The sequence below is a fragment of the Convolutriloba macropyga genome, chromosome 14 (assembly GCF_964194025.1).
Source record: "Convolutriloba macropyga chromosome 14, txConMacr16.3, whole genome shotgun sequence".
Lineage (NCBI taxonomy): Eukaryota > Metazoa > Xenacoelomorpha > Acoela > Convolutidae > Convolutriloba > Convolutriloba macropyga.
The window spans coordinates 35,865,839-35,881,712 of record NC_134481.1 but is presented as its reverse complement, the minus strand read 5'-3'; the positions used below and the strand labels follow the sequence as shown (position 1 = coordinate 35,881,712).

The 15,874-nt window shown below is 40.9% G+C and overlaps 1 protein-coding gene across 3 annotated transcripts in view; it reads right to left on the bottom strand.

The window, feature by feature from the left end:
• LOC142353336 (sodium/potassium-transporting ATPase subunit alpha-3-like) overlaps nt 1-15,874 on the bottom strand; it is a 72,805-nt gene that overhangs the window by 40,740 nt on the left and 16,191 nt on the right. For all 3 annotated transcript variants that reach the window (XM_075405567.1, XM_075405569.1, XM_075405568.1), the window contains exons 4-5: nt 14,785-14,898; nt 13,223-13,357 (exon numbers count right to left, since the gene is read on the bottom strand). In XM_075405567.1, the coding sequence (XP_075261682.1) occupies nt 13,223-13,357; nt 14,785-14,898 (249 nt within the window). The remainder of the gene's footprint in view (nt 1-13,222; nt 13,358-14,784; nt 14,899-15,874) is intronic.

The following is a 15,874-nucleotide window of genomic DNA, read 5'->3' as shown; positions in this document are numbered from 1 at the left end:
CCACCTATGCAACCTCCCCGGCCACCAACACCCGTTATGGAACCAACGAACTCCATCTTTGTACCTGATTTTTCAACAAACCCACAGGTAAATCAATTCTTGGGTCCGAAAAGCTCCAGTGTGCCTTGTCAATTACATATGTCGATGCCTGTTGTTCAGCAACAACAGAATCCAACTCAAAGTAACATTCCACACCAAACACAAGTCCCTATTGCCCATTCCCCGCATAAGGTCCCTCTACCTGTAAACCCACTCGCGAACCCGCCTCCCGTATTCCCGCCTCAACAATTATTTATTCCTCAGCCTCCCGTGATTCCGTCGCCCCCTCCAGCAAGCACAGCAACATATTTACCCGTCCCCAACATTCCACAACAAAACATTGTCCATTCACCTCAAGCCCGCCTGTTACCATGCCCAACCGCACCCAAACTTCCCCTTAATCGTAACCCCGATTTAAACTTGTGGAGATTTCCTCAGAATAACCCCACAAACGTAAATCAGGCGACAAATAATGCAACCGTCTTCAAAAACATTCAACCGAACCTACCCCCAACCACAGCTGACCCCACCATCATCCATCCCATCTTGCAAATGAATGCACAACAAAATCCTAATAGCAACCACGCAGCTAATTGTAGCATCCCTGTTAACCCCTTTAGTACAACTACTAACATCGCGCCACCTTTCGTCACGCCGATTATACATCCAACATACGGGCATACTGCTCCAATACCATTGTGCTGGGGTGGCCCACCGCATCCCACGCCTCCAACGTCAGTATCTGAAAATGCAAGCTTGATTAAGGCATTCACTGACGCCTTAACTAGCAAGAGGAATGACCCGCTACCCGAATGGAAGTTGTCCCAATACAATGGGGATCCCCTACAGTGGCACGAATGGTATGGTCAATTTAAAAGCGCAATTGACTCTCAGTCCTTAACTGATGATGTAAAACTGACATACCTTAAGACCCTCGTAACAGGTAAAGCTAAAACAGCTATAGCTGAGTTCGCCTACTGCGGCGCAATGTACAAAGACGCACTGAGGACCTTAGAACGTAAATTTGGCCAACCACAGGCGGTCGTAAGTGCACATTTGGACAAACTCAACAGCTTTCCACCATTGAAGATGCACAATAGCGATAACATCATTAACTACTCGGGGTGCATTTCAAGTCTTGTCGGGGTATTTAAATCACTGTCATATGATTCGGATTTAAAGAGTGCTGCGCTTCTCAACACTGCCGTACAGAAGCTACCACCCAACATGAAGGAGTCATGGTCACTCTTCACGGTCAAAAAGCATTGGGTGAAACCTACTCTTTTTGATTTCAACGATTGGTTAAAAGAGAAGGCCGAAGCGCACGATTTAATGAAGAATACCGCAACTAAAGCAAGGACTGAGGATACCAACAACTCAGTAACAAGATCAAAAGTTGCTTCAAAGGCATTTGCTGCAAATACGCAACAGAAGAGTAACCCTAAGCCGCAACAAAGATCTCCGTCAACATCAATCTCTAGTTGCATTGTATGCAAAGGCAGCCACCGGTTGTGGGAATGCCGTGTCTTTAAGGAAAAGACCCCCACGCAGAGAGCCAAGGTCGTGGCTGAGGCAAAGCTATGTTTCTCTTGTTTGCGTGATAAACACATGTTTAGGCAATGCCCAAGTCCCCGTAAATGTAGGAAAGATGGTTGCAACAGCTCCCATAACACCTTACTTCATGGAGCTGAAAGGGTTTTTCCAGCTAAACCCTCAACAAACAACAACATCGATACTTCGAAGTCGAACGCAGGTACAAGTAGGCCATCTACGGGTCAACAGCAACCAAGCAAAACAACCACTTTGTCTTCCGTGACCGATGTTAAAGGCCTCCTTCAGGTCACGGAACTGAAACTTACTAATTCTTCTGGTACCAATACTACGGCGTTGGTTTTATGCGATACCGCTTGCAGTAACTCTTGGGTGTCCGATAGTCTCCCAGCTAGACTCGGTTTGCAGGGTACCGCATTAAAACTGACCGTCAAGGGTATAAACACGGAAGAACTCATAGACACAAAGGTGGTTCAATTGACTGTGACACCTCATAAAGACCAAGACTTCGAAGCGTTCACTGTGCGTCCCTACGTGAGAGAAACATTAAACGTAGGTTCTGACATCATTGACGTCAAGTCCATGCAAGAAACTTACCCACATTTGGCAGTTCTAGATCCAGTAAAATATAGCTATGGAGAAATTGAGATGATACTTGGACAGGATGTCTACCATGCCATCCGCCCGTTAGAGTATTTTTCAGCCGACGAAAAGTGCTCACCGTTCGCTGTCCGCTTGCCCATAGGTTGGGTTTTAAGTGGCCCACTCCCGTCAAGTTCAAGTTTAGTCTCGGTGTGTTTCAAAGCCAATATTGAACAGGATTTTGAATTAGCTTGTCAGGTTAAATCTTGGTATGATATGGAATCGTACGGCGCGTTCAAGCAAGTTGACCCACGATCCGCAGCGGATGCTCGCGCGCAGGAAATACTTGAAACAACAACCTTCCATAACGGCCAAAGATACGATGTCGGTATGTTATGGGCTGATGACAACACCCAGCTCCCGAATAACTACTTTTCGTCACTGGTACAGCTCAAGTCTCTCGAAAAGCGGCTATCGAGAGATACATCATTGAAAGAAACTTATGCTAATACCATCCGTGAAGACTTGGAAAAAGGTTACTTAATTACAGTCCCTGATGCTCACAAGGTAGAGCAGCGGTCGGATAGAGAGTGGTACCTACCACACCATCCCGTAATCAATCCGAACAAACCGGGAAAAGTGCGTAGGGTATTAAATGGTGCAGCAAAGTTCCACGGTACTTCTTTGAATAAATCTTTGCTCACTGGCCCCGACCTCCTCCAAAACCTAATCCATGTACTACTTAGGTTCCGTCAACATCAATTTGCCGTGTCCGCAGATATCGAGGGTATGTTCCTCCAAGTGGGTGTCCCTGATTGGGACCAGCCATCACTGCGTTTTTTGTGGCGGGAGGACCCCACAACAAATGTTGTAGTGTATCAATACACGCGCCATATATTCGGGGCTAAAGACTCGCCCACATGCGCTAACTATGCACTGCAACGCACGGCCCGAGACAATGATCTTCAGTACCCGGAAGCAACCAAAGCCGTCCTAGAAAACTTCTACATGGACGATTACTTGGATTCGGTGGAGTCACCTGAGAGGGCTCTCAAAAGATCGAAGGAGTTGGTACAACTTCTCCATCTAGGTGGGTTCAAGCTTACTAAGTTCGTAAGCAATGTACCAAATCTGGCTGATCGAATTGATGGGTCACCTCAGTCCACCGAACCAAAAGTAATTTCCTCATCTAAGGAGGAATCTTCGCACGTGCTTGGGTTGAAATGGGATCACAACAATGATACTCTAGTTGTGAGTCGGGGTACCTCCAGTACAGTAACTAAGTCTTTAACACAACGCTTGGTATTGAGCCTAGTGTCTAAGGTGTTTGATCCCATCGGCCTAGTAGCACCATTTACTGTTGGTGCCCGATTGTTACTAAAGGACATCTGGCGTGTCAGCGGGCAGCACTGGGATGAAGAATTACCAGACACTGTTGAAAGGTTCCTCGAATGGAGTGTAGAACTACCCAAGCTTGCCGCAATCACTATACCAAGGAGCTACTTTTCCGGAAACTTTGAACACCTGGAACTACACATGTTTGGCGATAGTTCACAAGAAGTTTTCAGTGCCGTTGCATTTCTCCGAGCTCAAGTAACTACTTCGAGTGGGCCCCAAACGGAGCTTGCGTTTGTCCTGGGTAAAGCTCGCGTAGCACCTATGAAGGTCATGACTGTTCCAAAGCTGGAATTACAGGCAGCGCTTCTGGCCGCTCGATTGAAACAAGATATCTGTCGAGCTCTCACAGTAAACGTCAACAGGGTTTTCATGTGGACCGACAGCACTACTGTCTTGCAATGGCTTAACTCTGCAACCAAGCACCCAATATTTATTGCAAACCGTGTTTGCGAGATTTTAGAACACACTAGCGTTGACGAATGGAACCACGTTGCCTCAAGCAATAATCCAGCAGATGCCGGTACTCGTGGTATGTCCGCTGAGGTTTTGCAATCAAGTAGCTGGGTGAGGGGTCCAGATTTCTTAAGAACCAAGGAATTCCCGTTCGAACCAAGCATCGAAGTAGTTAAAAACATCAAACTTGGTATAGTAACCAAGGAAACTGACGAAACCAATACATCATTGGCCACATCCGTAACCAAGTCAACTAAGGAACCGCCCCCGCAACTAATTCCCTTCGATAAGTACAGTTCTTATCAGAAGTTGCTACGGATAACAGCGTACGCACTCCGCTTGTTACCTTCTCACGAATGTTACCGTAACGTCGATGGTAGCATCATAGACCCCACGGAGCTTGACGAAGCCGAGCGTCATCTCCAGTATCTTGTGCAAGGGGAGTCATTCAATGCAGAGAGAAAAGATCTTCTCGAAAACAAACCCGTTAAACGGAGTAGCCGTATTGCCCCGTTTTCTCCCTTTATTGGGCCAAATCGTCTAATCCGATCAGCAGGCCGCATCAAGCGGTTGGTCGAAGTTGACTTTGATGTAAAACATCCTATCGTTCTGGACGCACGCCATGCATTTGTAAAATTGTTTCTCAGGCACACGCACGTTAAACATCATCATCAGGGTATTGATTACCTGCGGGCAAAAGTACAAGAACGTTATACCATCCTTAAATTGCGTTCCTCACTACGTTCCATTAAATCAAACTGCCTTACGTGCAGGATGTTCCGCGCTGCCACTATTCAACCCATCATGGCTGACCTCCCAGTAGAAAGACTCGCATACCAGTCTCCTCCCTTCACGAACACCGGGGTCGACTACTTCGGCCCGTTTTACGTTACTGTACGTAGGACTACCGAGAAGAGGTGGGGTTTCCTCTTCACATGCTTAACTACTCGTGCCGTTCATGTTGAAATCGTTCCGTCCATGGACGCCAGTTCGTGTGTAATGGGAGTGGAGCGGTTCGTCTCCCGTCGGGGTACACCAGCCATTATCTGGTCAGACAATGGCACTAACTTTGTTGGCGCGGAAAAAGAACTACGCGAGAACATCGAAAAGTGGAACACCAACATCGCTGTGGAACTTGCCCACAAAGGCATCAAGTGGAGGTTCAACCCGCCCAGTGCGCCACACCAAGGTGGCATCTGGGAGAGGCTAGTACGTAGTTTCAAGCGCGTACTTTACACAATCCTTGGAACACGTCGCCTCACAGATGAGGTTTTAAGTACCACTTTTTGTCTGGTCGAACATGCACTTAATTCACGTCCGTTAACGCCCGTAAGCGCCGACCCATCCGACCTAGGCGCATTAACACCCAATCACTTTCTCCTCGGTAACCAAGCACGTAGTCTCCCGTCCATCATTGGTGTAGATGAGTTTGATCACCGTAAACGTTACGCCCGCGCGCAGTCATACGCTAACGCTATTTGGTCTCGTTGGATCAAAGAATACGTACCGGCGCTGAACCGACGTTCCAAGTGGCAGACGCCTGCCGAGCATAACCTTAAGACCGGTGATTTGGTTTGGGTAGTTGAAGAGACCAACCCAAGGGGTTACTACCCCACTGCTCGGATCACTGAACTTCGTTACGGTTCCGACAGCGTCGCACGCTCCGCCGTATTGCGCACGTCCTCCGGATCGCTCGTTCGCCCGCTTGTGAAATTAGTACCCATTCTCCCAGCATCTTCTTCTGGGCCGGAGGATGTTAGTAACTAAATAGATTTAAAGCGAGAGATTATTAGCCAATCAGAATCCAGTATTTAAATAAGCAATCGAATTGAATAAAATACGTTCCAATTTACGTACAAAGCTCGGAAAAAGTGCAATTAACATAATTTCAAGTAAATCTAATCATAAGACCTATCAAATAAGACGTGATTCGGCTCAATAATTTTCGGGTTTTTGGATTCATTGGCACAAAATGGTGACTGGCATTGAACTAATGCGTTATTAGACAAAATACCGGCCAAATGAGCATCAAAAATTGCCGTCTAAAAAACCACTTGTTGCTATGTACGTTACAATCTTAATACGTTGCTATCATCAATGAGCTAATACGTTGCTTTATATATCGATTTGGAAGACTGACGATGAATGAGTTGAATTGAGCATCCGAAAGAGTGTTGTTTTTACTTTACACCTTTACATTGGCGCCCCACAAGGGACACGAACCCTTGACCGTTGGAAAACAACTTTCTTTTTACAGTGGACCTTGGATCTAGTTCACCAACTTCAAGTGAACGTTGCGTTTTATCTGGATTTCATAGGTAGACGCGAGGAATAGTGTAGGGGGGATTGTGGTGTAAAAATTGCTGTAAAAAATTGTTTTCGAAATTTTATTTTAACTTCGATGGAGCAATATTGCTTCAAAAATTGAATTTTTACTGAGTCAAAATAGGGGGTGCTAACTTACTTTTGCCGTTCAGTATAAAATCTTTTCAGGTAGCGCCCCCATAATTCAAGTACTTGTATATTTAAACCGTCGATTTACATTTGCATTACTGTTTGAACACGTACGAATATGCATTTCGAAAATAGCAACACGTCGGAGGGCTGAAATTAGTACGGGTTTAGTAATAAGTAGCAAAAGCTGTGCATCTCATAGATCAGGCGTGTAGTTATGAAAACAAGAGGCTCGAAAATCGTGAAATTCAACAAAAAAAATTCAGAAAACCCCTCAGTTTAAACATTAAAATCTGCATGGGCTTTCAAATAATACCACTCATGTCTTTCTCCGATAAAGATTTAGACAGGCCAAAAATGACAGAGCGAAAAAGAAAGGCAGACATTTATTTTTAGGCCACCTAATGCGCCAATTCTCATCAGCTTGCTAATTCTGATCAATGCACCAACTAACTAAGACTTTCTAAAAACATTTCTCCAAGAATCATGACAATTCTGCGCAGTCTATAAATTAGTGTATTGAAACAGATGCCTCGCTTTGTGCAGAACACAAGGATGCTCTTTAAGTTGCTTTTTGTGACGTCAAAGCGTTGAATTTAATTATGTTTCAATTTGAAATTTATGTTGAAGTTTGTTTCAAAAGAGCGATTTCCGTTTGTTGCTTTCCATTTGTTCCAAAACTAGACAGATAACACTTATCTCTCGTGTGACAAGCAGCACTTACAGCCTTATTGTTGTGTAAAAGAGTACTTGAAACTGAATCGAACAAAAAATAATGGCACAAGCAAACTAGTGCAAACAAATGTGACAATGTTAAATAAACAAAAACACCGCCAAACGATGAAACTTGAAGCAGCGCATTATTCCAACGAACTATCAAATTTATCCTCTTTTTCCTTATTTGATTTGGACTGCCTCTCCTTTTGACAAAAGTTCAACAGGACAGCCAAAATGGCATATAGCGGCTTTTCCTGCATCAGTGCATGAACGCATGCTGTTATTTATTATTTCCTCTAATATCCGTTTCACATACAAACAACAAAGCGTGAAAAAAACAACATTAATGATGCGAACAAACAAGCATGATTTTTGCAAAACACATATTTTGTTCAGCGCCGATTCATACATTTATTCACTGTTTATTTATAGTATGTTTTTCTTGTGCATATCTTAAATGGCATACTACACATAGTCAGTCATATTTAAAGTCTTTAATTTTGCACATCCAAAAACAATTTTACACTTGAAAACCACAACACTAAAAAAACAGCACGACGGAACGAAATCTTAACAACAAAGCGCTCGCATTAGCTCGATTGTATTCCGTAACAATGCATAACGCGACACGAATTCAACCTCACGTTAAAAAAGGGGACTATAAACCGATTTAGGAGGATTTAAAAACCAAATTAATAGCGAAAAGTGGTCCGTTTTGAAAATCTCAGCAGTCCAAATTAGACTGAAACAATTTCCACATGAATAGTTAACCGTATCGTAATCCACGCAAAATAACATTGACTCTGTCTTGTAGTAAAAACAAAATGAATTTGTCTTCTTAACGCGTACAAGCGGGGCTTACCAACTCCAAATATTTTCCTGGCCACACAATCACCCAAAGCACATTATACGCTCAAGTGAATAAGGAAACTCAGTTTAAATAATCAAAACATCACTTTGTGAAGGAGAAAAAAAATCACTTTGCTGAAAAACACTTTGCTAATTAGCTATTTCTAATTTACTGAAAGAAAATATTTCCTCTTTGCCTTTGAAATGTTGAGAGTCTCTTTACGGTCTAATAAAATTTGCAAATTGGTCCCACGGAGTTAATACTAATGAGGTCAGTATCTGCCCGCGCATGTGTGTGTGGTGTATGTGTGTTTGTTTGAAATCTAGTGTAGCATTCAAACGTCTGTTTGGGTTGAGTAAAGGTACGTGTATTATATGTAACATGGCATGTGAAGAAAAAGTTTGAGAGTATTTAAATGTCTTGTGTTCAAAATTGACGCAAATTTGAAGAAATCTAATGTGCGTTTGGGCCAAATTAGGGATTGGGGCTAAAGCGGGGAATTAGTTATTGGGCGCCAGGAACACTGTCAGTTACAAAACACACACAAATTGAACAGCCAGTCGAGTTGAACTTGTTGACGTATTAAAGCTGGCCCCTTGCAAATACCAACAGTGGGTTCTACGTCACAAACAATCCGCAAGGGAATAAGACTTCCTAGTAACGAATGGAGTGGAGTTCAGATCAGCTTAAGATTAGATTTAATCGAATTCCAAAATTTAAGGGTAGGTAAATGCACAACAAAATGGAGCCTCCATAAGGGTTCAAATTAGAATTTGATAGGACACAATTTTACAATTTTAGTAGGAAATGTTATTCAATAAAAAAATCTACAGAACAGTCAAGTTTTTGTGACCACCCATCAAACTTTTCTTATTGCCTGTGTTCTGTGGAAAGAGGTTTGACTGTAACTTTCGGTGTCAGGACAGTTTACCCAATTCCACTTTACCCAATGCCAATATACCCAACCCGCCATTTTACCCAATGCCAATTCTGTTTTACTTTATTGTTGAAATTACAAGAAATATTTACCACAATAAAATGGCCTGTGGGACTTGATATGAAACTATCACAACTGAACATTGAATTATATTGTCCGCTTAAAACATCCTTGTAATAGCGAGTGCTAATTTGTAATCGAATAATTCAAAGAAAAGAATCAAAGGACATAGGGTAAAATGGCAGATTGGGCATTTTTTCCTATAAACAAGTAAAATCCAAGCATGATGTGTAGAGAGCAACGAAATTTTCAACCCAGGTATAGATCAGTTGCGAGGGGGGGGGGGGTAGGTAGGTACGGGGGGGTAGGTACGTTGGGGGGGGGGGGGGGTAGGTACTTGGGGGGGGGGGGGTAGTTTTTTGGGGGGCGGGTAGGTAGTTAAATGGGATCAAATTTTCTCAAATTGACCTCTTTACCTTGAATTACAGACTGTTACCAATTGCTATACATTACAAACTAAGCTATTGTTAAAGTCCAATGTTCGAAAACAGAAGTCAACAATCAAATACGGAGGTAAAAGCTCGAATAGAAAGAAGTCAAAATTCAAGTCATGAACAAACTTGCTTTCTGCTAAAAAAAACTGTAGAATCTCAAATACTCCTCTTCGAGTCGTAAAAACCTGTAGAATCTCAATACTCCTCTTCGAGTCGTAAAAACATGCAGAATCTCACTCCTATTCGAGTCATAAAAACGGTCAAGCAATAGCGTTGCATTAAAAAAAGGCGCACATGTTAACAATAATTGCTTCTCTTCGAGGGCAATTAAAAATGAGCAAAAAATCTGCGTGCAATAAATGAACTTAAAAATTCTCAAGAAATCGAAGTTTTTCTCAGAAAATGCGAGTATGTCTTCAAAGACTGGAGGGGGGGGGGGGGGGTTCTAAGCAGGCGTAACTACCGTGAAAATTGTCCAGAATTGGACTCTAACCAGCATCTCTTACGTATAGTATGCTAACAGTTACGCCGACACGTACAAAGCTCTCCCTTTCCAACAATTTACATTAGGTTGTTCTTAGACTTCTCACATTCCCTCTTAAATTGTGCATCATCGATTTCAGTTTCTAACTAACTTGTCATTTTTCCGTTAAGCTCAGAGGCAGAATGAGCTGTTAGGGGTCTCTGAGCAGGCGTAAACATGGACCAGTGTTGGATTTTAATTAGCATCCCTTAATTTCAAGCAGTGTGCAAACGTTCCGTCAAAAGATATTAAGCTCTCGAATTCGGGCATCTCTTATTACCCTTTCTCTTGTTTTTTTGGTTCCTTAAGGCTTTAGCTCTCATAACTGACCAGGATACGTTGAACAAGTGGATCTCCTTGTCAAACTCCGTCTCGCTCATCATAAGCACAATTCACAAAAGGTTGTTTAATCACAACCTTCTGACAAAGGGAGTTTTAGAAGGTTGAAAGGGAACAACCTCGTGTAAAATGTGCGTAAGGTAGGGTTAGAAAGCAGCTCCACTTGTTGACTTATACTTGGCTAGAAAGAAAGAACATGAGTGATGAACAAGTTCGAGAGCTAAGAAGTTGGTGCAAGGGTTAGCACACTAGGCTGGCTCGAATCCAGTACTGATCCATTTTCATACAATTTGCTCCTGTTTAGACCCCCAGCAAAGATCACCGCACAATTTTTTCTATCTGATACCTGCTAGACGACCGTTATCAAATCTTTTCTCTAATATTCCTTCGGCTACTACTTTTAGCTTCACATTGATCGCATGAGTCAGCCATCAACACACTATTTTACCAAAGGCTATGTTGTAAAAAATAGTTTGCAACCTTTCAAGATTTGTTATGTTGTAAAAAATAGTTTGCAACTTTTCAAGATTTGTTACCTAGAGAAAAATTTGCATATTTTTGAGTGAATAATTTCAGAATTTCAATTATTTTAGAAAAACCTCACATTCAATTAGATAATCAGACTCTATTCCTCAAAGCCGTTTTATGGTCTTAAATGGTTTGAAGGATTCCAATTCGATTGTTTAAAAAGCCATTCAACTGCTAATTCAAAGCAGAAGCCCGCCATGAGACTAAAATAGCGTAAAACAACTGTCAAAACAAAACCAGCCCGCCGTACGGAAAGGAAACGTCTGTTGCTTCCCTTGACAAATGTGCGTTTGTACAAAGGACTGTGCATAAAATTTGTGGATATATGTTACATTCATAGCCATTGCGTCGCTTCAAAGTCCAATTTATTTTATTTCCTCACGCCGTTTCTCTCTTCCATCTATCTCTTTCAGGTTTTGTTCAAAACAAGCAACTGAGCACGATTACTCGTGACGTAAGCAGAATGCATTCAAAGAGACGCTTAAGACGGAACACACGGCTAGTAGCATAACAGGCAGTTTGTTGTGTATTTATACTGAAGTTCAAAAAGGTGGATCAAGAGTGGGTGCGGGGGGGGGGGGGTGAATTGTTAGTTAGAGCTTGTGAAGCATTTTTGATATATAGCTTAATGTACACCTTAAACTCAAAATGGAAAAGGGGTAAAAATGATATTTGTTTAGCTTTCACCGCATCGTAAAGCTACATAATCTGTCCCACGATATCAACCTCACTCTATAAACACACTAGGCTTATGCACGGGTGTTATTTTGCGTTTATTTTAAAGAGAATGTTACAAAGGAGTGAATGAGCGTGCACATTCCACGTTTATAATGGCGAAAAATAAGGAAAAAATCTGATGTGATTATGCGCACTATAAAGCCAACATTACTGTGCATTTTAGAGGGGACATTTTTTCACGCTTGATCAGGCTACAAAAAATGACCATACAATACACACAATGGCTATGTATATTGAGAAAAGGGGGTAACAAGCATTTGTTCATGGCTCCAATGAGGGTACAAAAACGGCCGCGAAAAGGTAACAGGAGGTAGTTAGGGCTATCTAGCGGGTAGAAGAAAGCGTAATTAAAGGAGCGCCGTTCAACAAAAAACCCCCAAAAGAACCGTTTTTCATCTTTTCTATACACATTTGCTAGGATTATTCATGTATTATATAGCTAGGAAAGGTAACACTTTAAACATAGCCTTAATTAAATTTTAAAATTTTCATCATGGCTAATTTCGTTATTTAAATTTCTTCGTCAGTTCTTAAAAGCAAGACGCCGGGGAAATTTGCTTTTGCTAAAAAGCACACATTTTCATCATCATAGTTTACAGAAAAGCATTTTGGACGAATTCGATTCATTTTGTGAAATTTAAAATTGCCATCAATTCATGGGAGTTTGGTAGAAGTCGATGTGTGTGTTACTTTAGAGCCCAAAATACATCGGAGACTAAATTGTATTTGGGAAATAAAATACAACTGAACGAAATTAAAAGCGATAAAATAGCAGTTGGGCAAAGAACAACGGGGGAAATAACGGAGGTAGCCCTCGTCATATTAGCCCCAAGTCATTCAATGCGCAATCTGAAATTACACTTGGTTACTTTCGCTTTCTTAAGCAAACTAAATCAAAATTAGACTTCAAAATCTTCCCCCTTCAATTGCTTTGGTTCGCGGCGGTCATTTGTTTCAGCGCCCCATGTAACCATAGAAATATAACTCTGTCTCAATCTAAATTTAAGCCGGGTTAAGAAAGAAAGCTATTACAGGAAATCTCCCTTTTTGCTTAATAGCCTTTCCTGTGGTATTTGCATTCAATCTAAAAGCAATTTGCATAGCCGTCCAGTTCGTAACGATTTAAGCCCACAGTTCAAACAGGTCGAGGCAAATTTTATAACTCGGAATAACAAAGAGTTTCTGGGGATTATTTGGAGCAAATATTGGGAAGTTAATTTTAAAACAGTGAATGAAAGGCTGACGCAATAACTCATATCAATACCTAGCACGCAGGATAACATGGAATACAGAGCAAGTTCATAACCACTCCAAACTGAAAATCCCGACGCATTAACTCAATACAGTTCTGCAAAATACAAGAACATTTTTTTTAAAGATTTTTTTCTCCAAACAATTCATCAGAAGTATCATGTGACAATAAACAAACTGTTATATTCATATTTAGTTTCATTTACTTAAAAAACAATACTTGGCGTTTGCAACACTGGGGGAGATAGACGAGACGAAATACAATACAGCCCGGAATCTGTGACACAAGAAATGAACCGAGAACACTAGAATAGTTGGTTGCGGTAGGGGTGGGGGCAGTCTAATTTCAAAAGGTCCCAGTTACTAACCTTGAGGCCTCGGCATTCGACCATTCGAATGTCAGCAGGAATCCGATCTCCAAATTGGACTTCGACCAGATCACCCACCACAAGTTTTTCAGCCATGATTTCGTATTTTTTGCCCTCTCGGATTACCTTGGCCGTCTGAAAAAATGAAAATGATTATATCGAATAAAAAATGTAACCGACCGACGTCGGGCGAACTGCTCTCAAATGACAGGCAGGGGGCTCACTTTGGTTGTAGCTAGCTTAACCTTAGGGAATCTGACGTCACTGGGTTGGCTTGGCACCGGGGGGGGGGGGGGGTATAAACATAAAATTAAATTGTCGATTCTATTCTGTTTTGGCCCCCCAGCTTAGTTGTCTTATATTTTTTACGACCCCAGGCACACGAGCTATTTTTTTACATAGTAACGTGCTATATAACAACATTTAATTTGTAATGGGGGGGGCGTAAAAAACACTGGGGGTAAAAAACAGAATAGATCCAAATTGTCTTTCACACAAAAACAATGAAATTATTCATCCTCAGGAGTTTCCAAGAATCGAAAAACCATTAGACGATAATAAAGCTCCAAGAACTCTGCACGCCAGTTCATCCCTTTTCCGAGGACAAATCGGTCAAATGAAAGCGAAGAATTGCATTTTAAGAAGATCAACAAATCTAATAATTGGCACAAATTTCTTTTAAGAGCAATTAATATTATTTCATGTGCTGTTATGCAGGTTGATTTGAGAACAAATAGAAGAACTGACTGTTACAAAAAACATAACTTGACTTAAGTCTGGAAATGGAAGCCGTCTATTGAAAAGCGAAATGAATCAAGTTGGTATGGCATTCTATATTTCTTATATTTCTAATTTTGACAACTTTAACGCAACTGTACAAACATGGTTCTCAAAATCAGACCATTCCTCCAATTTCTATCCTCAATGGCAAGTTAAACTCCGATCTTCGATGAGCTGCAGTATTAACCTTGGATAAAAAATCATCCTTGCTTTGTAGTTTTCAGATTAACAAAACTACTCTTGTCAGGTGAGCCATACCAGATATTATTTAAAAACACTGGCCCTCGAAATTTGACTGTGACTTTGAGTTGATAGATTGCTCTCCTTTAAAGTATGTTCAGAACGTCCCTTTTTCCCCGTGAACGAAATTTGGGTCTTCCCATTATAACCATACCCCCTCCCCCACAAAAAATTATAGCCCCCCCTTTTGGCATGTTTACCATGATGTGGGCTATAAGTTATATGACCACTAAGCTGGGGAGTTCTATAAAGACCATGGGTCAACAAAAATTGATGCTTGTTCAATTAATGCTTGTTTTTGCGCTGATAAGGGTTATAGCCTATTCAGAGGAGGGACTAGCCATTGTAATTTATATATACCATCATAAATGGGGGCAGTTTTGCATGTTCGTATAATGCTATGTATATATAAGTTAGGTATTTATTCAAGTTAGGTTTCAAGATTATAGATAATAAATAACGATGTGATGAATGCTCAAAGTTCTTGATTTAAATTTTAGCACATCAGATTTTGGTATGAAGAGATTAATAATAATAATTACAGGTGGGACGAGGTTCTTGAAGCTGTCCATGATGGCGCTACTCTTGGCTTCCTGGTAGTAGGCAAAGCAGCCAGTAATGATCACTACAGATGCCAACACTACACCTAACCACAACTAAAACAACAAAACGTCAGAGTCGTTTATGAAGTAATCCATGAGAAAACAATAACTTACAAATGTTTGTGTGAAACGCAGTACTTACTTACTTGAAAAATTACACACTATCAAAAATTGCAAAAATTCGTGAAATTAACATGTTGAAAACCATTCCATTAACAGTAAAAACTGTCCAGTACCACATGTAAGCACTAAAAAAAATTCATTGGCTAGAAAAACTCAAAAAATGACAAAAGTTTTCAAAAATTTTCTAATGCAAAATGTAAAAAATGCAAAAATTACTACAAATTGTGTAATTAAGTTTGCATTACTATTACATATGCCTAAAAAACAGTAATGAAGAACTTTTCTAGCTTTCACAAGACCACTAGGAGCTTAAGCCAAATGTCAATTGACGTCTTGTTTAATATGAAATATCTCAATAAACGATCAAAAACAAGAAAAACAGCACAATTTGGGGGGTTCAAAAACTTCAAAAGGACCTTCTCGCCTAGCATTTAGACGTTCCCAGCTACTTCAGTGCAATAAGCATTCTAAAGACTACTAAAGCCAGCTTAGGACTTATCTTAAAAAGGTCAGCTCCCTTTACAATTCAAATTCTTCGAATTGTAAAAAGTATGCTCCAGCAGCCCAAAGAAGTCATTTTTTATTATGCTTCATCAGTTTCAGAGAAACGTTAATTTAAAGTCTAAAAATAAGTGAACTGTGCAATAACTTAATGGCCTCGGACTAAAGAGCTTACCACGGTTTTTTTTTAAACACAAAATCATATCTTTCAGATGGATAATTCTCAGACGAAAAACGCCGAGATGAGAAATCAAATCGCAAGATTGACAGGACAAAAAAACTGAAAAATTTCATTGAGTGCACTTATAAAAGGTACGCCAAAAACTGCGGGAGTAGAGATCTCCGGGTTTAAACTGGTTACCCCGTTTTTAAGGACCAAAATTCAAATAGTCGGACAAAAAATCAG